Genomic DNA, 25,055 nt, shown 5'->3' with positions numbered 1-25,055 from the left:
GTGCACTGTTAGTCACTAAATCGGAATTAAATAAATCTGTCGTATTTTGAGTATTCTGTTCATTTTCGTTAGTAAAATTTGTCTGTTCGTTACGTAAATTTTGCAAACCGGGTGTGTCAAGCTGGGCAGCGTTCATTGTAACAGAACGTCCCGTGTCATCAATTGTCGTCAAATTAACAGAGAACACAATTGAATTTATTTGTTCTTCATTAGGATCAAAATCGTTACTAGCGGTCGATACGCACTCATTGTTTGTAAATGGAGGATTGTCATCATTACACTGCGTTTCGCAAGTACTATTGGTCAAATTATTCGAATCGGCTATTTCACTCATTCTACAGTTTTTCGCGGCATTTTTACACAAATCAGAATTAAGCACAAATAAAACATGTACAATGCAAAATACAACAAACACAAATACAACAAAGAGCAACAAATTGCCGCTGATCTGTGAAAGAAAGAGTGACAAATTAGTAAATGCGTTGCGCCAGATGCAAACTACATTTAAGTAAATAAGAGCAGATATATGACTACTTATCAGAAGATTCACAAAGAAATACGATCCTGGCCGGATGTCGCCAAGTGTAACCTCCCCAAAAAATATTGTTAAATGGAAATGTGCCAAGCGTAGCCTCGTGACAAAAAAATACTAATTAAATGAATTTTTTAATATTGTAATCTCTGAACAAAATCGGCTCCCATTTATAGTCTGTGTGCAGAAATGCATTCACATTTAATGTTACCACAAAATTGTTTTCTCATTTAATGTCAAGTTCGAAATAGAAAAATTCCTAAACACCAAAATAATAAAAAAGTTTTGTAACCTGATGAATTTTATGAGGACAGCAGCGCTGCCCTTCGGCCCTGTATTCTGAATAAAAAAAGCAAAAATTCTTACCTCAATAAAACTGCAATTATATCTGCTCTTAATTAGTCATTTTTCGACACAGCTTCATGCAATGCTGCCGTATATTTTTTTTTTCATTCTTGGATGCAATAATAATGCATTGGAAAAATTCTTTAAATTGAAATGAATGCTTTTATTTAAAATAGTTACTTTATATTATAAAAATTATTATTGGGGCATTTTTTTGAACAAATTAAATTACAATTAACATACATTATTAAATATGCGCAAGGCTGCTTCTTTACCTTCTACAACAATACTCACCCTCCAGAATCCTGACCAGAATCGCGAGCAGAGCAGACAGCCGACGCATGCCGACTAACGCCAACTCACGCAGACTACACCAGACTACTAGTGTCGACTCGCGCAGACAAGCGCAGACTAGCGACAAGCAACAACTAACGATAAACTACTCTCTGGTCAGAGATTCTGTCATACCTCGCCCATCGTCGGCAAAGCATACGTCTTACAATGGTACCAGTCTACTGATCGACGTCGGACCTAACATCTTGCTGCATCAGCACTCTCCATCACCCACGTACTGTCTCCCGCAGAGTGCATCCTTCATTGGGCCAAACAGATGGAAGTCGGAAGGTGCAAGATCCGAACTATAGGAAGAAGAACGGGCACACGAGTTTGAGTACCCTAACTAGTAGAAATTTATGTGAATTCTTAAGGGACCAAACTGCTGAGGTCATCGGTCCCTAGACTTACACACTACATAAACTAACATGCTAAGAACAAAACACACATCCATTCCCGAAGGAGAACTCGAACCTCCAGCTAGAGGGGACGCGCAGTTCATGCCATGGCCCCTCTAACAGCGCGGCCACTTCGCGCGGCTCTGCTGGTTATAAAAAATTGTATATTTGAGTTTGATGAATCCTGGAGAATGTTATTGTCATCATGTGTGGTGCCAACAGTGCGGTACGGAGGAGGTGGTTTTACGAAATGAAGATATGGTTAAGGTGTGCTCCACTTATTGCAGTTAAGAAAGCACAGAATGCAGAATCCGTGACATGGCGCCAGCTAGTAGACTAGTGCCATAACTACCAACACAGGCGTCTAGTTGGGCAGCGAGGTGTTTGATTTTGATCCATCGACCACCTCGAATGAGACAGCCCACACGTTACAACACTGCAGGAGTCACGTCTGTGTGCAGCCGGTCAGAACACGGGAGATCGGGCAAGTTTGCTTGATCTTGATTTGATGACGGCAGACACCTCGCCGAGCTTTTGTTCACTGCCAGCTCTCTGCAGAGATTCTGCAAGCGCGTATGATTATCTGCGATGCTCTGGTTTTCCGCGAAAAAAAAACTCAATGACAGCTCTCTACTTGGAACGCACCTGCTTTGCAGATGCCATTTTGAAGTCTATATATAGCCCGACCACATGTCGTAACTTCATGAAACTATAAGAGCCGAAGGGAAAATATTCCTCGAAGCCCCACGACAAATTCCGAATTGTTTCCACCGAAACTGGCCGAGTAAAAAGTGTTGCATTACTTACTGAACGCCCTCGTAAAATCATCTTTAAAAAAAAAGACGAATACAACAGTGTCGACTACATAGTTCGCGACTAACCAGCTCCCCATACAGTACACCCTTCACAAAAGTATAGCTTTGTCCTCGCATTGTAAGTGAACGTCTGCATCTGTTCACCTAAGTACTGTATGCATCATTTCACGTTTCGTATAATTCAGTTAAAGATTATGCAATTTGCCTTAAAATGGTCTTACCAAGAACGCAAAAAAAGGCAACTAATACCGGCAACGGAGGGTTTTGGGCGCCAAGTGTTAAGCGTACATCGCTTGTAGCGAAGAAAGTCCTCAAACCGGCTCTAGGAATGCGCCCATTTGCCTCAAGCCTTAGTGAGACGGCAAACGTTTGGTTTTGGAGAGGTAGGGCTGAGATAGAGTTGGACAGATTCCGTGTGCTATGTTTCACAGAATTTATATCGAACATATTTCCAAAACACATACTAAATATCAGGCGCCACAAAGAATAAAAACATTTGCTCAAATTACAACATATTAACATAAAGTCTTGAGAACAGTGTTAACAAATTTTCAGTTTGCGCTCAGCAGTAGTTATCGTTTTAACAGAACTGCATAATAACTCCATCAATCGGAGCGTTTCTAGTAGCTACACTACAACTGGTGCTGTGGTGGAATCTTCACACATTCGTCAATGCTTCCACATTGACCGTGAAGTACGTTGAGGCGACAGAAGTCATGGGATAGCGAAATGTACGTATACAGATGATGGTAGTATCCCGTACATAAGATATAAAAGGTCAGTGCGCTTGCAGAGCTGTCACTTGATCCCTTTGAAAAAGTTTCTGACGTGATTATGGGAATTGGCAGACTTTGAACGTGGAATGGTAGTTGGAGCTAGACGCATGAGACATTCCAATTTTGTAAATCGTTAGGCAGTTCAGTACTCCGATGAATAGTGTCCAGAGTGTGCCTAGAATATCAGATTTCAGGCGTTACCTCTCACCACCGACAACGCAGTGGCCGAAGGTCTTCACTTAATGACCGAGAGAAGCGGATTTTGCGTAGAGTATAAGACCGACGCGAATACCTTGGATTACACCACGACAACGCCTGCAGAGCCTCTCCTGGGCTCGTGACCATATTGGTTGGACTTTATTTTACAGGTCCATCTTGATCATACAAACTTTTACACTTCACTATTACCGGTTTCGGCTGCTACCATCTTCAGATCATAAAATATTCTGATGTAGTACCAACGTCAAACTAAACATGTAGGTACATAATGAACACTTACTATGTGCGTACATGTTTAGTTTGATACTACATCCAAATATTTTCTAACCTGAAGATGGCAGTAGCCGAAACCGGTAATACTTAAGTGTAAAAGTTTGTATGATTAAGACGAAGCTGCACAATAAAGTGCCAAAAATATGAACACGGACTCATTTTCAGAATTTATGTCTTCAGTTGTGTCCTATACGACTGTAATACCGTGGACTAGTCTCATGAGTTCAAGTGTGGCGCACGCTCCATGAAGCCGTGGGCCCAAGTTGTCATTAATGTACTGTGCAAGCTGGTGGTGGCTACATAATGGTGTGGGCTGTGGTGTGGGCTGTTTTTACGTGGAATGGACTGGGTCCTCTGGTGAAATTGAACCGATCTTTGACTGGAAATGTTTATGTTCGGCTACTTTGAGACCATCTACAGCCATGCATGGACTTCATGATCCCAAACAACGACGGAATTTTTATGGGTGACAATGTGCGATGTCACTGGCCCACAATTGTTCGCGATTGGTTTGAAGAACATTCTGGACAATTCGAGCGAATGATTAGGCCACGCATACCGATCGACGGGAATCACGCCGAGAATTTATGCGACGTAATCCAGAGGTCAGTTCGTGCACAAAATCCGTACCAGCAACACATGCGCAGTTGTGTACGGCTATAGAGGCAGTATGGCTCATTATTTCTGTAGGTGACTTCCAGCAACTTATTGATTCGATACCTCGTCGAGTTTCTGAACCACGCTGGGTAGAAGGCGTTTGGCACAATATTAGGAGCAGTCCCTTGACATTTGTCACCTCACCCAAATTCACCACGGGCAAGCCGGCCTGGCGTTTACCGTTGCGTACAACTTGGTCCCAGAACTCGACGCTTATCTATCCGCCTCGGGCGGTGCAGGGACAGCCCCGCCCCCTGTATGTCCAAGCAGCGTTGCTTGACACTACAACTACGAAATTCAAATGCTACGCCGCTACCATTGAAATGGTGCCGTTTCCATAACGGCACGCATTTCATTACAATATCGTTCTGTTTTTCAGCTGGCCTGTACACTTTCGTTTCATACATAAAGATGAGGAGTCCCTTATACAGGGTCCCTAAAATGCAGGAAGCTATCAGAGTCTGCAGTGACCACTTGGATTCTTTCAAGTAGTAACATGATAACTGAGAAATGTAACAACTATTGCTGTAAGACTGAGGTGTACAAAAACCACATGTAAATAATAGTTAAACACACAAAACTAAGTGGAACAGTAAAGTAAATCGTCAAAAAACTGCGTTACAGTGAGACACAGATGTAATAACAGGCTGGCATTAAAACTGCGGCACATGGATCTTGTCGGTGTTCAGTTCGAAAGAAACCACTGTTTCTCAAACTTTACATAAAAGCCCAAGAGAAATTCTGTAACAACTTGTAAACTGATTCGTGTCCACTTTTCAGTCATAACTCTTTGATAACTCTGATGCAGAAGATATATTGACACATGCCTAAAATTTCACAAGTGTAACGTAAGTTTCATACACATGCTTCTGAAGAAAAGTGACTGATTAATCTTAGCTTGGAATTCTGCATGGATAATGATTTTTTTTTTGTGCAACGATTCTCATCTTATAGACGACGGCTGATCTGAACTGTGACTGCCAGCCGAACTACAACAGCAGTACATAATGTGGACCTGAAAACACTATGTAAAATAAAGCATAGTGCATGCTGGTGCAAAGCATGTGCATTACTCTTTGCAAAGGATCCGTTAAATGGGACAACGAGTCATGTGAAAACCATTGCTAGGTCTGAAGTAAAGCCACTCGGATTCATGATCAAACAAACAGAAATTTTAATGTAGTGCAAAAGACAAGTGCTGGTAATTTTAATAATGGCGATATAATATTCGAGTACTTTGCTTACGTGATAGGTTGCGCAGAATGGACAACCGCAACCATCTCAAATGTGGTCGAAAAATCCACTGAACTCCTAATTTTACCATAAGTAACGAAAGAACGTGATCAGCATAACCTGCTTACTAATACTCAAGTGAGAGCGGGACTGATTTGTATGTGTGCTTACAGATGTCTATGTCCACGTGCGTCCATGCTTCTGAACGTACCAGGAAGGAATAATAAGTACCGTTAGTATTTAAATAAACATACAACACGAGAAATTTCTCTGCAATAAAAGTGATTCAAAAGTAATATACGCTTAAAGGAACGTAAGTGAAGTACACATGGAATATGCAGTGTAAGTTAGGAGCATGTAGCAATCTCATTTATGATATTGCAGCATCGGAGGTTACCGACTGTTTGGTGCCAAAACTCTAACCAGACAGAATGGTGACTCTTCCAGCAGGACATGTACTCTCTAACTGAAATTCGCATTAAGGTCACTGGCTGGCTTGCGCAAGTCAAAGTCATTGAGCCCCATGATGATTTCACTGATGTCTACACAGAGATAATGTCGCATGTGAGCTAGGTGGAGCAACCTGCATGTGCGTATAAAATGGGAAGTTGTCTTGACGTCACAAACTTGAAGTTCATATTCGCTGTGTTAGCTGCCCCAAACATTAGCTCCTGGTGGAAGTGTTTTGATAAAAATGGAAGTTTTTTGATAAAAAATGCCAGCTTGCATCATTTATGGCTGCACTAATGAATCTGATAATAGTCTAAAGCAGGGATTCCCAACCTTTTCAGCTGGCGGACCCCTTCTTCAGTCGAAAATCCATTGCAGACCCCTACTCAGTAGAGAGCAAAGTAACTTTAAATTTCAGAGCGAAACCCATGGCAACCGAAAGCTTCTTAATGCAAGTGCCATGTTCCCAATGACGCCCCCTCCCCACCACCCCCCACCCCTACCCCCACCCGTTGTATCAATAGTCTTTGGTTTAGAGATGAGTGAAAACAACTTGAAGGTCAAAAATCGACTTATGAAGTAGGTAGTGCACTGACAAAGCAAGTTTAACATTTAATGATTCCTGGGGCCGCATACGTGCCAGCGAGCGCTGTTATTGGTCGACAAAGCTCGCTCCGCGCATGCATAACAGGTTTCAGCGCATCTAGTGCAGTGAGCTGGCGCACAAACGACCCCCGTATAGTTGCGAAACAGTCGATCAGAGAAGCCGCATTCTCCGGCACTAAACTGTGTATGCGTTCTCACTTAGGAACCGCAAAGGCTGCTTGGGAATACGACCTGAAGTAAAAGTACCCATGTCTTTCAAACGAAAAAAAATTGTGATGAATTTGATTTTCGCATTTTTATTCAATAATTTTACTCATTATTTTACACGATTTGGTGAAAGGTGGCCGCGGACCCCCTAGAAAGAGCCGGCGGACCCCTAAGGGGTCCTCGAACCACACGTTGGGAAGCCCTGGTCTAAAGTATAAAGGAATCACATTCCATTCGTAAGCGAACTCGTTCAAGCTCTAATTTCTTTTGTATAAATGAATTTTTGTTGCTCTGCTCACTTGTATTATAGCGCTTTTATTTCTGCCGTTTGACTTTAGACTTTCTGTCAGTCCAACTCAAAAAGGTGGCTAGGATGACGTGAAGGAAAGATTGGAAACCAACAGAACACTGCAAAATACGCTTTTAAAAATTTCGGGAAGAGGGCGTATATCAAACATCAGTTTCGTCTGTCCATATTAAGAAAAATGCCGGATTACGAAAGCAGTGTCTGCATATCACACACTCTCTTCTTCGTTATTAAAAATATGTAAACCAAAATTCATTAACGAGACGAAATGTCAAAAATGCGTTTAACACCAAAGGAGTGTCTAAAAATGCCTTCCTGCTGTCGTGTTATTCGCGAAAGCATTGTAATATTTTCCATTTAAAACAACGGTTGCGTACATACGACAAAAATGAAGAGGGATAAGCAATCGTAAACAGCAGTCTGACAATCTCTCGTAGCATCTAAAACGGCATCGCCGGCTACATAGCAACGCACGGCGTTAGTCTGCAGAGCCATCTTATTAGATCTCCGTGGCAGCCTGACAAAAATAATACACTTGGGAAGGAAACGGAAGACTTGCGAGTGGCGCATTTGTTCGCTTATGAAATAAGTAGACGGAGATAGCAGACAAGTTTCAGTTTATCTCTTGACGTAGCGGTTGCAACATTTCTTGGCGCCACAAAGATAACAAGGGATTTGAGTTTGCACCTGAATCATGCAGCTCTAAATTGGCGGAAGAATAAACGCCTGTTGTGTAGTTTTGGCAGGTTTGTTAAGTAACTATTCTTTCGCCAAATGACCTTCAAACAACGGAGTGAACGTTTAACAAAATAACCGTTGTTTCTTTACAATCTAAATAATACAGTAGTTGTTGCAATCTAAGATTCGTGGAGCCGGTGAATGTAGTTCGCTACTTCGGTTTATCTTGTTGCGTCATTTTGTCTGAGTCAGCGGCGACCGTGACGCAGCATCTTCAACGGTATAAAACAAGCTGCTGCCTCGCAGTCTGATAACAGGCGCCGGAAATTCCACAACGCACAACACTCCAGAGTCAGACGCCACATCTGGTACGTTATGCACAACAGTCTCTCTCTTACCTATCGACACGAATTCTCCATTTTGCATGACAAGAATAATTAGGGTCTTCAAGAGCTGTAACCTGTCACAAATTTGCTTCATTTCAGTTCATTTCATCCACTGAGACTACAGTATTTCTGTTCTCCTATGTATTCCTCTCTCTGCGTAATATTTTTTCTGCCCAGATAATCTGTTCATCTGGAAAAAATTCCTTGCGTCCAGATCACTAAATGAGATCAGGAAACAGAAATAACTCACGAGTCGAAATTGGAAGATCAGGATGGAGCTCGATCTCCTGACAGGTCACGTCTGAACAGGCACAATGTTCTCATCTCAGACGTGCCTCCTTCTCCTGTTTGTATAATGTGTCCAATAACTCTGCCTAATGAGAGCAGCTTAGTTTTTATGCGCTTCCAAATATTTAGTTGAGATGTCTTCTGTGCCCCTCTCCAACAACAACTGTGTCTTTATTTTCCACAGCGACAAAACGATTTTCACATTAGTTTCGTAAATTTTCACGATCGCCAACCCACTTGGAAATTCTTCTGCAAGTAATTGTGTATCCACTTTTCATCGTCAGTCATATGATATAGTCATAATTCATACGAATTATAGTTCAGCTTTAACAAAAATTCTTGAATGAAGTCAACAACCTTGACAATAGTTGCAAATTCTAGTTCCTCTCATAGAGATTTTTACTAATGATAATGTGTGCCTGTGCATATGAGATGACTACAACTTCACCATACGAACAAACTTGCTACAAGGAATTTCTGATATGAAACGGTGATTTTTATGGAGTCATTTCTTCAGAAACAATCATAACAGAGGATCTACAACAGTGTTCCTATATCCACATTTATATTCGTTTATACTATCACACAGATATCAGGATGTTTGTATCAAGTGCAGATACCACTTTTGTAACTAAAACGTATTCATCATTCATTACATTTGTACGGAACGTGCCTTCCCGACGTACTAAGGCAGGCACTAACTAATAAATGCACGTTGCACCTCTTTCAAAGGAATCACACTTATTGAGTGGGATATAACTTCATTTACCATATGTATGGCTATCCTCTTATTTAAGTTTCCGTTTATTTTAATGACGAATTTTATAATGACTGAGCTTCGCATAGTAGCGACAGCAGTCAGAAGTGTTTTCTTGTCCCTATCTTTGCAGCTATTTGAATGGCATTTCGTTTTAGAGCAACGCAATGCGTTTTATTTGCATTTCACCGTCCTCGGTGCCTCGAATATGTGGCATGAATGAAAGTGTACAAATAGTTATATGAAACTCAGTTCTGAAGCTGTTACGTGGTGCATTTTGGAGTTTGTATCAATGTTAAGTTTCACACAAATTTTTCCTTAAGTTAATGCAGATTTCTCACTCGTAGTGATACGTGATCTGTGCTACACTTGTGCTGTGCTATGCTGTTTGTTACAATATTTTGTAAAATAGAACCTAGAGATCAAGATTAGGATTCGTACAACTGTTATAGCAGCTGATGTTAGGAAATGAGGAAGAAACAACGAGTATTACACTCATTTCCCGACAGATTCTGTGTAAACGGGTGCAGTGTGTTTTGACTATCTGAAGTCAGAATAACGAGCAGATTTTCATTGACGTTTACACATCCTGTAACAGATCTTGACTGTTAATTTTACTTTTCCCCTGCAACCGAAATAAAAACCATTTGTTACGTAGTTTTACCACTTGCCGTGACCGTACTATTTCTCTAGAAAGCAGATATTAGTGATGCCAACATTCGTAGAATATTTTCAGTTTAAATCACACACAGTGACATTTTCCATCCGGCAGCATTCGAAGATAGGTAAGTAGCCCCTGGAATGTCACTGAGAGCGATTTAGAACTACGTTTTTATCTGACTGTGGAAGAACTTTTTTGGATGTACGTTGTTTTAAAATTATCTAACTTGTCTTTAGAAAGCTTATAGTGACGTGATACGCAGCATACGCTCCTGGAAAGTTTTACGTGACAAACAGCTCTACTTCTCTTTCGGCTCCTGTCACTCTAATTGCATGAGCATCCCCGGGACGTTTCACGTTTACTAAGTGATTCCGTGATGGAACGCGCTACTCTTCTTCAGATCATGTCTGTCTCCTCTATCAGTCTTGTTTTGTACGGTCTCAGACCGCCGGTAACATTGATGGAAGAGTTGAAAAAAATTTTGTTAGTTACCTCGTTCGTAGGTAAATTATATTTTCTCCGCTGGCACCCGCGTTTTATGTTGCCGTTCCGCTTCAGGCCGTTCCGTGCATAAATACGTAGGCACTTTGAGGCCGCTGCTGTTTCCAGCAATGAATCAATTGGGTAATCGGAGTCAAATGGATTTTTCCATCTATTTTGGTCCATATTTTACATTTTTATATTGGCTTTCAAGTGCCAGCCCGAGCACCGAACCTTGATCCTCAGCTGGTCTTCCTAGTTTTTCCTGCCATTTTCTGACGTTGTGACTTCCTTACATGTAAGAGCACCATCTGTCAACAGCGGCCGGCCGATATGGCCGAGCGGTTCTAGGCGCTTCAGTCTGGAGCCGCGTGACCGCTACGGTCGCAGGTTCAAATCCTGTCTCGGGCATGGATGTGTGTGATGTCGTTAGGTTAGTTATGTTTACATAGTTCCAAGTTCTAGGGGACTGATGACCTCAGATGTTAAGTCCCATAGCGCTCAGAGCCATTTGAACCATTTGTTAACAGCGACATGGAACTTGCAATGTATGTCTTGTACAGTAAGGGTGCTATAACAGAACCATGGGGCACACCCAAAGCTGTTTTCACGTCTGTGGATTTATTTTCGTTTAGACAGACTTGCCTACCCCCATGTGGAAAAATTGTGATGGTTTTGTTAACTTCGTAAAAGTCTCAGTGTAATCATTTTTAGGGAACAAGTAAAAGTACAAAAGAGGAGTTATACTGGGAACGCTGTAGAGATTTCAGTTACAGTGGTGTCAATTTGCATCCAAATACTCATAAAGCAGGTTGTAACAAAAGTTTGTTCGCTTAACTGCATGACCTGTTTCAGAGCGTTAGAGCTCAAGCGAAACACGAGGCCAACAAGCAACTTCCGGCTTGTTGTCCACTGTGAAACGCTCCGCAGGCTGCTCGTAGCTCCCTTTCACGTGGGACGGAGTAATCTTGACGTTCCATACTGACTGGCCGACCACTATGCGAGTATGATTGGTTTTAATTAATTGTTAGTACCTGAGGATGGGGCTCTAATGATCTGAAACCGGTCTCCCCATTAAACGAATAAATTTGTATTACAACGAAGCGGATTCTTACTTTCCAAATGTGTTGAATCAGTTGTGGATGACCTCCACATCAAATCCTACATGTACAAATAATTTTTTTGTCACTTCGTAACACTGTTGTAGTTAGAATTTCATCTGCTGCATTTAACTCGGGCATGGTCCAAGGTTTATTCGAAGTGAACGTAGCATTATGTTGGCAGCTACATAGGGCTTGTAGTTTATGTCACTTGCGTAGAAAGTGAGTTATATATTAAGCCATATTTCTTTTCCTGAAACACTTAACATGTTCACTGTGTAAAGGAAATACTTTGCGAACATTAATTTAAAACTGGTAACATGTTCAGTATAACGCTTTCATACAGCAGCGGAGCGTGCCCTGACAGTAAACATCCTGACACATTAAAACTGGGTGCCGGACCGAGACTTGACGCCGGGACCTTTTCCTTTCGCGAGCAAGTGCTCTACTGACTGAGCTATGGAAGTTCGACTCATTCACTATTTTCTTTCAAATATTTAAATTAGTAGCTGTAATACAGTCCTATTCTTCTCTATAACCAAATGCTCCACGACAAAGAAAACTCGTAAAAAACTATTTACATTAATAAATATATAGTTTAAATCTGGTTTCGCAGGATAGAGCAGATCAGGTTATGGTTGTGGAGGGGGTCATAATCAATTACTGTCAGTTGCACAAAACACACAAACTTTTATTTTCCTAAGAACCACTTAATTATACATTGCCCTAAAAGGATAAAAGTAAAACAATATTGCTGAAGGCCTAGTTAAGAAAACTTGAGATACCTCCTGTGCTGAAGGTCCAAAACCACACCAAAAACAAGAACGGCTGAAGGCCTGAACACAAGATATAAAAAATTGCCTTAAAGAATACACACGCCTGAAAGCCTTACTTAAAAGAATATTTCACATAAGAGCTCGGCTGAAGGCCACACACTGGACACTGAACAACTCAGGACTTAAGGCCTGGACAACAGAATTTCAGATAGACCAAACTTTCAAAATTTAGTTTTTAAACAAATCAATCTTCAAATTTTAATTTGAGTCAACTGAAGGCCTTATTTTAAAATTAAGACAAACTTAATAGACGACTGAAGGCCTCGCACAGTACTTCAGACTAAAATGAAAATCACAATCTAAAACTAACAAGACGGTGGTGCTCAGAAGTGTTCCAAGGGTTGGCCTGAGGAGGTAGTTCTAACCTAAGGTGAGGTGAGACAGGTAGCCAAGTTAAATAATTGGATGGCAACGCGAACGGCTGAAGGACCGACCAACAACTTAATCAATTCCCTTCTGCCTGACCAATGGCATGACAACGAAAAGTATCAGCCGAGGTCGAAGATACCAGCAGCACTACATCTTCATAATTGGCGCCTAACAACAGCCAAGGCACAATAACCACTCTAAGAAAAAAATATGAATCAACAATTAAAGGCTGCACACCCTGCCGGACAGCATCAACACGGTGAGGAAAAACACACTGCTGGAAAACTACACTAACGACCGGGACAGGTAACTGGGGCGTTAATGGCCACAAGGCAGAAAATACTGCTGATGCACTTCACTGATAAGCAGTAGTTAATTTAATAGTTAAGGACCATACAGTAAGATGGCTGCAATATTTCCCCGACTGCAACACACCATACATTGGCACTAACCGGAACGGCCCAGGAAGCAGCAACTGGCGATGAACGAAGAGATGGTACAGCAGTTGAGGTTTCATAACAGGTTAACTGATCACTAAACTTCAGTGCCCAGGTTTGGTGGGCAACGAACTCTGTAGCTTTCGCAGCTAGTGCCTCCCAATCTGACCACGCGTGCACGCCACCAGCGGTCCAGGGCTGGCCGCGCGTCACGGAGACTTCCTCAGAGCTCTGTCCCAACTGATTGACTGCCACACACACCACCACACAGAAATACAGTGGGCACACCAAAGATGGTACAGCAGTACTAGTATTGATAAGCGCTGCTGCTGCCACTGACCAAGACAAGTCAGCAACTCATTATGGTAGTAACTCAGGGAGAAATAAGACGCCACTCGATGTGACAAAATGACCATTAGTCTCTCTACAGACCGTACTACTTTACATATAATTCCACCACGATACTGTCTAAACATATGGACACAGCCACTATAAAAATTCCTACAACCAGTTCTTTAGCAATTGGTGTGCTAAAATATGCCATGAGGTGCTCGTGGCATAAGATGTGTGAAATGTAAAGGAAACTCCCAGGCTGTCTTAATGAATGACTCTTGATTTCATGCCAACCGGAGTGGCCAAGTGGTTCTTGGCGCTACAGTCTGGAACCGCGCGACCGCAACGGTCACAGGTTCGAATCCTGCCTCGGACATGTATGTGTGGGATGTCCTTAGGTTATTTAGGTTTAAGTAGTTCTAAGTTCTAGAGGCCTGATGACCTCAGAAGTTAAGTCCCATAGTGCTCAGAGCCATTTGATTTTTTTTTCTTGATTTAGTGAACATGAGAAACTTTTATTTGTGTAAAAATGCCTCTTTGCTCACACATCAGTCTTGTTACGTTACTAACGAAAAAAAATCGCAACACAAAAAAAAAAATGTCGGTAGGCGTGTTTCTAGAGGTACGTCTGAGAGATACGATGTCTATTCAGATTTCACACCATCACGTAAGAGTGGCGCTAGTAGTGTCGCTATGAGGACGTAAATCAGGTTTGCTTTAAGTACACGCTGTAACGATCGTGACCGTTAGTTACCTTTAGATTATACTTGGTTAGTTAATATTAGTCAAGACTGCCTGTAAGGCGAAAAAGACCCTTTTGTCAACACTACGCTGAATTTGAACGAGGTCGTGTAATAGGGCTAGGAGATGCTGGATGTTCCCTCTGTGATATTGCAGAAAGACTTGGCTGGAATGTAGCCACTCTATATGATTGCTGCCAGCGGTGATGACGAGAATTTACAGGTACAAGAAGACCGTGCTCCGCACGGTCGCATGGCTACCGAGAGGAACGACTATCATGTTCCGCGTAAGGCGCATCGTACTCTATCTGCAGCAGCAATTTGAGCAGTAGCTGACGACAGCACAGTGACATAACGAACTGTTATCAATCGGTTATTTTAAGGACATCTCCGAGCCAGACGTCCTGAAGCGTGTATTATACCGACCCCATACCATCGCCATACGTGTCTTCATTGGGGTCAGGCGAGATCTTTGGGAGACAGGGTGGATGTGTGTTGTGTTTTCTGATGAAAGCTGGTTCTGCCTCGGTGCCAGTGATGGCAGTGTGTTGGTTAGAAGGAGCGTAGTTGAGGGCCTGCAATCAATGTGTCTGCGTCCTAAGACACTGGACCTACACCTGGAGTTCTCTTCTGTGGGTGCGATTTCGTATGACAGCAGAAGCACTCTGATTTCAAATTTGTACGTCGGTCTGGTGACTCGGCCTGTTTTGGTGGTATTCATGAACAACTTTCAAGGGGGTGTTCTCCAATAGGATACCGCTCGTCCATATATCGCAGCTGTAGCACATTAATCTCTCCAGAGTGTCGACTTGTTACCATGGCCTGCTCGGTCACCAGATCTGTACGAATCGAGGACGTATGGGACATCATCGGACGAAAACACCAGCGTCATCCACAAACAGTATTAACCGTCCCTGTATTGACCAATCAATTGCTACAGATATGGAACTCCATCCCACAAACTGACATCCGGCGCCTGTATAACACAATTCATGCACGTCTTCATGCTTGCACGCAAAAATCTGGCATTTAAAGTTAATCACTTAAATATGTTACCTAGACTTAAGTATTCCCAAAATTTCATTATTCGAAATTAACATTTCTTTGGCGTTGCGATTTTTCTTCCGTCAGTGTGCTTTTTATCATACGAATTCATATTAACTATAGGGAATGTCGCAAGAATTGTAATAGTTATCAGTTTTATTTATTTAGGAAATTATGATGGCCAGATTGGAGCCATCAGGCCTTATGTTAGAGCAAATACCGCAAACATTTCTGAGCAAACGTATATGTTTTTGCATAAGTATTATTGTAAGTTCCAACTTATCCTAACATCAGTTCAGTAGCCGAATCACGAACATCGATATTGCTCTTTCCATTTCGTTACTGCCATCATGTTCGGCCGTCGTCTCGATCTCTGTAAGGACAAATTACGTAATTTCGTACTATACTATATTAATAAATATCCTCCTGTTTACCAATGAATGAATAAGTTATTATTTAACTGGATTCTTATTTCATTTACAGTTATAACCAGGGGTGTGTGTTACGAATGATATTATGTAATATTGTAAGGAACACAGCTGCAATTAAAAGTTTTTCTCTACACTACACCATAGAGTATAAAATCCATGTGAACGTTAAGGTACACCTGATGGAACTGATGTCTTCATCATACGTGTACAATTTCTCCTGAAGTCACGCGTCCAGTACTGTGGATTTGTACTCGCATTTCATAGACATCTTAATAATGCTTTGCTTGAGACTTTGAAGAAGTAAGTGCAATGGCATTTCGATTGCTGGCGTCAGTGTCACAACTTTGATGCTGCTAATTCTTTTATTATAGGAAAAGAATGGATAGCCCCCTTCTTTTTCGGTTTAGTACCGCACTTCATCTAGTAGCTGAGCCTGCTTTGTAATAAATTACGCTGTGCCGGTATTGTGAAGTGGCTTCATAGTAAGCCAAAGTGAAACTACCCCGAAAAACATTGAATTTGTAGCTATGGCACGCAGCAAATTAGCAATTAATCTAACATTAAATATTTTTAGGAATAGCGTTCTTCAGATTTTACTCTCTTCTGTACTATGTTTAGATTTCGTTTATGATTAAGGAAACCGTAATATTGTTCGCACATATCAAATTTCCACATTTTAGCTTCTGTTGCTGTAGTTTACAATTGTAACTACATCAAAATAAACAAAATGGTTTTAGAAATCTGAGCAATCCATAACTAATGACTCATACTCACGCATATAATTTGTAACTTCGCTTTCAGTAAAGTGCAGTATGGTAAGACGCTTGATTGTTTTCCTGTCAGCTTGCCAGTTCAACGTGAAATATGTCAAAACAGAGAAAAATTGCAGCTTAATCACTTCACAGTGACAAGATGAGGAACTATATTTCTCAAAATGGATTCGTATTTTTTATTTACACTTGTAAATTTTGAGAAAAAGTTTCTGCCATGAAAACACACAGATTACATATTTTTAAGTACAGTTTCACTTTTTGTTTTATTTTATTTTGTTTTTGTTTTTGTAACTGGGAAACAATTATGGAAATTTCAGGTTCAACCCTACTCGCTATGTACTATAATAGTCAACATCTTAGAACAGTAACTTTTCTCAAAAAGTTGCGACGATAATTCATCTGGAACTTCTGCATTCAAACTAGAACATTTCTGCTCCAAATTTAATTTTAAATATAAAGAACAGCCAGGATTTACGTTCCTAATTAAGTCGTTAATACAAAGAGTAAAAAATATAATGTTTTAGGCAATTAACTCTCATAAAAACAAGACATGACACAGATCACTTACCTTCTCCTTCAACATGAGGACAAAACGAAACCAAATACCTAATAGGGAGTATTTTACTCTGGTAGATTTGCGGTCTCCACTGAAAATAGATAAGACCTTATTCGTTATTTGTATTATTTACTGATCTTAGCTGGTCCACGTCTAATACACGGTGTCCAGCAAAGGAGTCTCTGATTTCAAAATTAAATATTTCGAAAACAAAGGCTGACAGAAGAGTGCAGGAAATGATATATTTATAGCGAAAACTGTTAGAATTTTATATAAAAGTTATACGGAAGTTTGTAAATAGATGGAGAAGTGCTGACGGTTGGCGTTGTATGCTGTGCAAGCTCTTACAGTATCAGCGTACATAATTAAACTCGTCCTCTGCAGAGAGTCTATGCCATCACATCACAGTCTTTTCGAAATATCCATCGCTCGCAGTATGGAGGTGGCGACACCAAACAACGAAGTTTGCCATCACATCCTGCAGTGTTGCAACGGAAATGGCTTTCTGTGCCCGATCGATCCTCCAGTTATAAATGATTCAAATGGCTCTGAGCACTATGGGACTCAACTGCTGTGGTCATCAGTCCCCTAGAATTCAGAACTACATAAACCTAACTAACCTAAGGACATCACACACACCCATGCCCAAGGCAGGATTCGAACCTGCGACCGTAGCAGCAGCGCGGCTCCGGACTGGAGCGCCCAGAACCGCACGGCCACCGCGGTCGGTCCTCCAGTTATAGCTGTATGACGAAAAACTATTCCGAAACTGCAACGTAACGTTCAATAGTGATTTCTCATGAAAAAAGGGCCTATACTGCATCTGATGGATACCGCAGCCTAAACAGAAACTTTGAGAGAATGTAGTGGTTTCCCTTCACACAAATTGTGATTTTCGGAAACACAGACTCGCCAGTTCTTTTTATTCACGACTCCGTTCAGGAGGAAGTGTGCATCATCTGCGAAACATATGCAGTCAACATTTATTCCTTCATTACCAATCATTGAGAGAATCTGGTTCGCAAAGTCAGCCCTCTGCCGCATAGCTCGTACAGGTATGGCCTATTGGCTTTGAATTTTGACTGGAAACGTGTAGGCTCTGTCTTAGTATTTTCTGCATGTTGGAAAGCTGCAAATCAGTCTTTGCTGCAGTTCTTCCGACGGATTTTCTCGAATTTGCTGAATAATTCCAGGTGGCGACATTTCAGGAGTAACTACAATTGGCCTCGAGCCAACATTCCCCTCTATATTATAAGCAACGCTTTCTGTCCGTTGGAATTTGGCTAAGTGCCTGCGAATGGTTTTGTCATCGGGTTCTTTTGGTACATTAAAACTGGGCCTCGTTACGGCACGACTGTGTTCTAAACTGTAGTATTCCAGCACCAGAGCCGGCCGCTGTGGCCCAGCGGTTCTAGGCGCTTCAGTCTGGAACCGCGCGACCGCTATGGTCGCAGGTTCGAATCCTGCCTCGGACATGGGTGTGTGTGATGATCTTATGTTAGTTAGGTTTAAGTAGTTCTAAGTTCTAGGGGACTGATGACCTCACATTTTAAGTCCCATAGTACTCAAAGCCATTTGAACCATTTGAACCAGCACCAGAAAAACACGTTGTCCAGTGGGATGTCCGATTTCAACCTACATTCACGTTTCGATGGTGAACCGGTAGCTCTGAGCTGCGGCGCAGCACTTACAGGCACTACGTATTGTGATCACAGCGTCATTTGTTAGCAGGTTTCAAACTATTTCGAAACATTTGTGTAAAATTGTTACGCCTTTCATAATACCCATACCGTTTGTTGCGCTCGCCTATCGATCACATTTTTCGGTCTATTTAATTTTGAAATCAGGGATTCCTTCGCTAGGCACCCTGTACACATACAGTTTTCTTTCAACATCAAAGTTACATCATACATCCTCTAATGCTTACATACTGGTAATATACTGCAGCCAGTTAGGGCACAACAGTACTCAGTCATCTCACTTTACGCAGCCTATTCCATTTCTTATTGACATTAGCAGGTCCATTTCGTTAAAAAGTTGTATGCACAGCGCTCATTAAAATTTAAGAATTAAAGTAGGTAAATACTTTGACATTTATGACTAACTGCTGACAGCATGAGGGCTGATGCTGAACTCAAATATTAAATCACATTGGCTAGGAACAGGACCTGTTACCATTATGGCGTAAAATACCATATAGTTTTTCGGCAGAGCCCCTCTAGCACCTACTGCGTGACCCCACATCTGCATACCACAGAGACGGTGACACTTGTCTACTACAGATGAAAGTATATGGTGGTGCGGATTAACTTCTGATTATGCTCCAAAACATTGAGACCACCTGGTTAATAACGTGTTGATTCGCCTACGGAGCCGGAGCACAATATGGATTCGAGAGGTGCTGGGTAGGGTTTCGGAGGAATATGGCACCAGATGCTTACGCACAGGTCAAGGAGTACTCAGAAAGTACGGGTCGGTGGTCTGTGAGCATGGAGCTGACGCCTGTTAGCCTCCCTGATGTGTCCCATCGGGTTTAGGGCAGGAGAATTTGGTGTCCCAGGAATCAACAAGAGTTCACTGTCATGCTTCTCAAACCAATGTAGCACGCTTCTGGCCTTGTGTCACGAAGTTACCCAGCTGGCGGATGCCATCGCCTTCGGAGAAGACGACAAGCTTGAGGATACGCAGGTGGTCCACAACAGAGTTTGAAACATCCCCTTTGAACAATTATACACGACTGTGCTTAAACTGACACACACAATATTTTTAGCGCAACGCAATCCGACTTTCAAATCCCTACGAAAGAATGGCCCTGACTAACATTAAACTATACCTTTCACAAATCACTAAATCACTTACCTCACAATAATCTTCGTTTCTCCCACTACTGCAATACAGCAAGCGCCACTACTGCCAGCTAAATAAAAGATTCAAACTATGGAAGGCACTAACTACTGATAGGGATAGTTAGCAAATGAAAGATATTAATAGAGAACAAACAATGTATTTACCTTGATATCATCATATATAAATATAGCAGTTCATGACAAATTTCAAAACTCCGCCATCTCTCTCCCCACATCCACCACTGCTGGCGGCTCACCTCCAACTGCCCAACGCTACGCGCTGTTCACATCCAGCTGCCGCTGCCCAACACTACAATGGCATACAACAATGCAAACTAGCCACAGACTGCACACAGCACAGCCAGTGATTTTTATACAGAGCGCTACGTAACGTTGCCAACAAGAAAACATAAACAGCCTACTTACATAGAGAAAACATAAACAGCCTACTTAACGTTGCCAACAAGAACATATTGAGCGCTACGTAACGTTGCCAACAAGAAAACATAAACAGCCTACTTACATAGAGAAAACATAAACAGCCTACTTAACGTTGCCAACAAGAAAACATAAACAGCCTACTTACATAGAGAAAACATAAACAGCCTACTTACAAGTTGATGTAATTTACAGCTGTCATGGTACCTTCGATTACTACCACAGGTCACATAGAACCCAGATGAATGTCACCCCGCAGCTAATGCTTTTCCTACCGGTCTGTGTCAATGGCGCTGTGTATGTTCGGAATCGCTGTTCACGTGCATTAAGGCGTATCCAGATACGACCATAGACCTTCCGTAACTAAAAACGTAACTCATCTCTTCAAACGATATGTTTTCAGTGATGCACGGTCGAATCTCTATTATCCCGTGACCACGAAAATCGTAACTGACCATGTTTTTGGGTCAACATGAGAAAACTTATAGGCTGTCTGCTGCTGACTCCACTGTTCAAAAATGTGCATTCTACTCCAAGCACTTTTTCCTGCACCATGATTGATTTCTCTTGTCTTATCTGCTACAGATCACGTATCTGGCCTGCTTTTCATGATGGGGAAGTTTATGACCTTCGCGTTCTGTGACGAGGTATGTACGCTCAATGCCTTTTCGCCTACTCCAGTTTCACGGACCTTCATCCACTTTCCATAGACGCTCACGACAGTAGCACACAAACAGTTGACCAGTTTCTCCGTTTCCAAGATGCTTGTTTTCAGTCGCCGGGTCATAACAGTTTGCCGTTTGTCAAAGTCCCTTAACTCGATTTCCCCGTTCGCAGCCCGTATTGTCGTTGTAATGAATCCCAGTTCATATCAGCTCCGCTTGCATACGTAACGTAGTTTCCTTACCGAGTTAAGTGTCCGCAAGACCAGACACGCGGTGGCCAGTCGTCATAACGTTTCAGCTCCTGTGTGTTTTTAGAAAATCACTGTGCATCGCGTTTTCACATCATGAAAGTAAATTGTGCACGCTTCAGAGTCTACTCTCATTAGCCACAAACACTAAAAAGAACGTCAATGAGATATGAACTTATAACAATATTTCCATTTTGTATTCTCCTGGAGGGCAAAAGCTTCTTAACACAGGTGTGTGAGAGAAAGAAACTGCTCCCTTACAAAGTGATGTTAGTATCCAAGTAACCTTCAGTGTCATTGTCTTTTTACAGAATTTAAGACAGGTGATACTGTGACGTAAATCAAATTGAAAATGTCCGGCTGATCATAACGCTAGTTCAAAATAAGCTGCACCATTTCTACTCTTATATTTCGTATTTTCTTAACAAAGTCAGAAAACTTACTTGTGTTCTCCCGTTTATTGAACAATGCGTCAAGTCCCAAACTGGTGTGAAGAAAAGGCTACTTTTGCGAAAGTTAATCATTTAATGTTCAATTTATTTTTCAGAAATCAAAATGGCTCCGCTGATTCTTTACAACCATCCCTTGAGCCCTCCATGCCGTCTGGTACGACTGGTCGCCGGTATCATCGGTGTTGATCTCAAAATAGAGGATGTAAAGGACGTCTATAAGGACTTGAAGACGCCTGAAATGTTGAAGGTAATATGTGTGTTACTGTTTACCTAAACTACCTTATTCATTGCCGGCCGCTGTGACCGAGCGGCTCTAGGCGCTTCAGTCTGGAAACGCGTGACCCCTACGGTCCCAGGTTCGAATCCTGCATCGTGCATGGATGTGTGTGATGTCCTTCGGTTAGTTAGGTTTAAGTAGTTCAATGTTCTAGGGGACTGATGACCTCCGATGTTAAGTCCCATTGTGCTCAAAGCCATTTGAACCATTTGAACCGAATTCATTACTTATAGGGCGCACATAAATGCTTCTACAAATTTTGATGGATGAAAGTTCATATAGATGGACACTATTTAAATTACTTCGGATGACAAAAGGAAATTTCATAGGAAACATCCAGAAATTCGCTTTAAGTTGCTTACAGAATTAATGGAAAACCATCTGTCTCTATGGTCTCCCAAATAGGACGCCAACGCCTCACCGCTACGCCACATCGATCGGATGCTTTACATGAGACAGTGCTCAAAAAACTAAGTTATCATTCTAGGGTGCCGTAAACGCCACCATTAGCTTTGACATCAGTGGACCTCTTTTCGTAGGGCAATCAGAGGAATTTGATTTTGGTATATTCTAACCGCGTGCAGATGATGGTGGAAGATCACGAGGTTTGCCAAAAAGCAGAAATCAGTAGATGTACTTACTGACTGGGTGCTGAAAGTGGATATGTCATGCCTTCACCACTGTAACAGTGAGCAATAACAGAGACTCTCGGTATCTAAGGGGGCAATGGTTATATTACACTGCAACAGCATTTGCGTAGCTTATGAAATCAAATAGCAAATTTTGTTTATTGCGTACTATGCCCCAACAGAACAAATAGTCCTGTCACGGAAAAGCCACATATAACACTTCTTTCTGCTACTGCTATACCATAACCTTAAAGTTGAAGGCAGGTAGTGAAATAAAACTATCTTGTTAAAGCAATTATGGTATAAAGTAACAGAGCAGTGTTACCCTCTGAGAGGCATTTTGTTATGTTGGCCGTATTGTACCTAACGGAGGTGGCTTATCGGAAGTGAAAGTCAGAATTACGTGAGTATTCGAACAGTAACAAACAATATTTTTGCCTAGCTATACTGTTTAAAGAATAAGGAAAACGGTCACCAGCCTAATTAGGCAAGAGAAAGATTAACGTTCTCGTTTAAGAAAGTAGGTATGAGTAACTTTAACGGACAAACACAACCTAGACTTGGCCACACGCGAGTGCAATGACCTCTGACACATACATATGTTTACGGTAAGATTGAAGCTAACAGCTAGAGCAGCACAAACTATTTGCAAAAATATAACAGATACCGAAATACACTATTACTTTCAGGGCTTGTTCAAACTGAACGGTCTTTATAACATTACTATTAACATTCACTGCAGAATCATTAATTGGACATAAGTTCAGTATCATTGTTCAAACATTTTCCTATCTGGCATGAAATAATAAATGTAGTTAACTGCAAAATTATGAACTGCTCACAGGTTAAGTATCTCTCAACTAAATACTATTCTGTTTAGAATGAAAGTTAAATGGAATTCACTAACAGGTTACTTCTCACTATCTTTTGAATAAAGAAATTATGATTTTCATAAATAGTGGTCTTCCCGTTACTTTTTACCTAGCATTAGCACAATAGACAAACTGTGGATCCTGTTATACTATTAATATGCACTTCCAATACACAAGAGAGACAAACACTTAGCAATCATGAACATATAATTTTCTACTGTTGCAGTTTTCCACTTTTACTATAGTGAAACACAATGTTGACAGAATTGCAAGAAACTGACTCACCTTTCAGAATTTATTACAGGTAGCACTATGATCGTTAACCAAGCAAAACTTTATAAGCCTCAGTTTTAAGAGCTTTTAATCTTTAAAAGAAACTGCAAATTGTCTTTATTACCACAGTCTTCTATTTGCAAGTAAATGATTAAATAGGAGGCTTTGAAACTCCACAAAACTTTAAATTAGACTGTTTCCATCCCTGGGAGGCTTTCACAAGACTACATTTACTACTTCCCACAATTTCATTAAATCCACGGTAAATCTGAATACTCCCTTCTTACCAAAGATCAAACAACATTATTTAATGTTCTGAGGCTTTCATTTTTTCCACTAACTAGGACACTCAGTAATCATAGTTTAAATGGAGAGGAACCTGAGAGGTGATGTGATAGGGAAAAAATCAAGGTAGGTACATGAATTCAGTTATAAGTTACCTTATATTTGTGCGCACTAAAACATCCAATAAGCTGATCCTTCACTGTACATTATTGTAGCATTCCGATACAGTGATTGCGCAATGTGGTGGCAACTGCATGTTGGTAGGTTGATTTGTAGGCAGAATTGCTGGACTCTGTCCCTGCTTGGTGGCGATGATGGATACCAATTCCAGAATCGTTCCAGCTATTTATCTATCCATCCGAGGCATTGGAAAGTGGCAGAAAAAGCCTGTCTCCGAACCAGCACAATACACAATTTTAACATGGCAGTGCACAGTTTGGTAGCTCGTCCCCGACTGACTCTTGTTCCACCTTTTCTACCTAGCCCAACCACAATTTGCGCGCGCTATCCAGTTCCGTTCCCGAGGGGAACCACACTATCGCTTACAAACAAGATAACTAACAATTCTGACTGAAGGTCAGCAGTTTACATTACAGCAAACAAACACATTAAATAAAACAGAACATTTTCACATATTGACATTTCTACAAAAAATTATTCACACAGAAATTACAATTATACACAGTAAGTTTTGTTCCCTCCAAATGGGACAAAGAATTTAAATGACAGATATACTACATTGCATAGAATCAAACCACAACATCGAAGTTTTAACAAAGAAAGGAGTATGCAATTTTATGTTATCGATTCAAACACATTTACAGATACTCAATGTTATAACACTAAACCAAAGCAAAAGGCAAAATAAATCCGTACAACATTAGAGCCATGGTGTTACAGTTAGACTTGATCTCCATACCTGTGTGTTTCAATGCTGAAATAGAACGAGGACATTTTTTCTCATATTTCTCGCTTCTTTCTTCTCTGACAATGATTTGTATATTTTGTAAACGTTTGTTTGGTTCTTGTGTACCAATGTGCACAGTTTTT

General features: G+C 41.2%; 1 protein-coding gene across 1 annotated transcript in view; it reads left to right on the top strand.

Moving 5' to 3' along the window:
• Nucleotides 1-8,096: 8,096 nt before the first annotated feature.
• Nucleotides 8,097-25,055, top strand: part of LOC126457032 (glutathione S-transferase D5-like) — a 37,365-nt gene continuing 20,406 nt past the window's right edge. The window contains exons 1-2 of the mRNA XM_050093016.1: nucleotides 8,097-8,197; nucleotides 21,765-21,916. Of these exons, the coding sequence (XP_049948973.1) occupies nucleotides 21,773-21,916 (144 nt within the window). The 5' untranslated portion in view covers nucleotides 8,097-8,197; nucleotides 21,765-21,772. The remainder of the gene's footprint in view (nucleotides 8,198-21,764; nucleotides 21,917-25,055) is intronic.

This window comes from Schistocerca serialis, chromosome 2 (genome assembly GCF_023864345.2).
Source record: "Schistocerca serialis cubense isolate TAMUIC-IGC-003099 chromosome 2, iqSchSeri2.2, whole genome shotgun sequence".
Classification (NCBI taxonomy): Eukaryota; Metazoa; Arthropoda; class Insecta; order Orthoptera; family Acrididae; genus Schistocerca; species Schistocerca serialis.
Note: the sequence above shows the minus strand (reverse complement) of the source record. Positions and strands in the feature narration are given on the sequence as shown.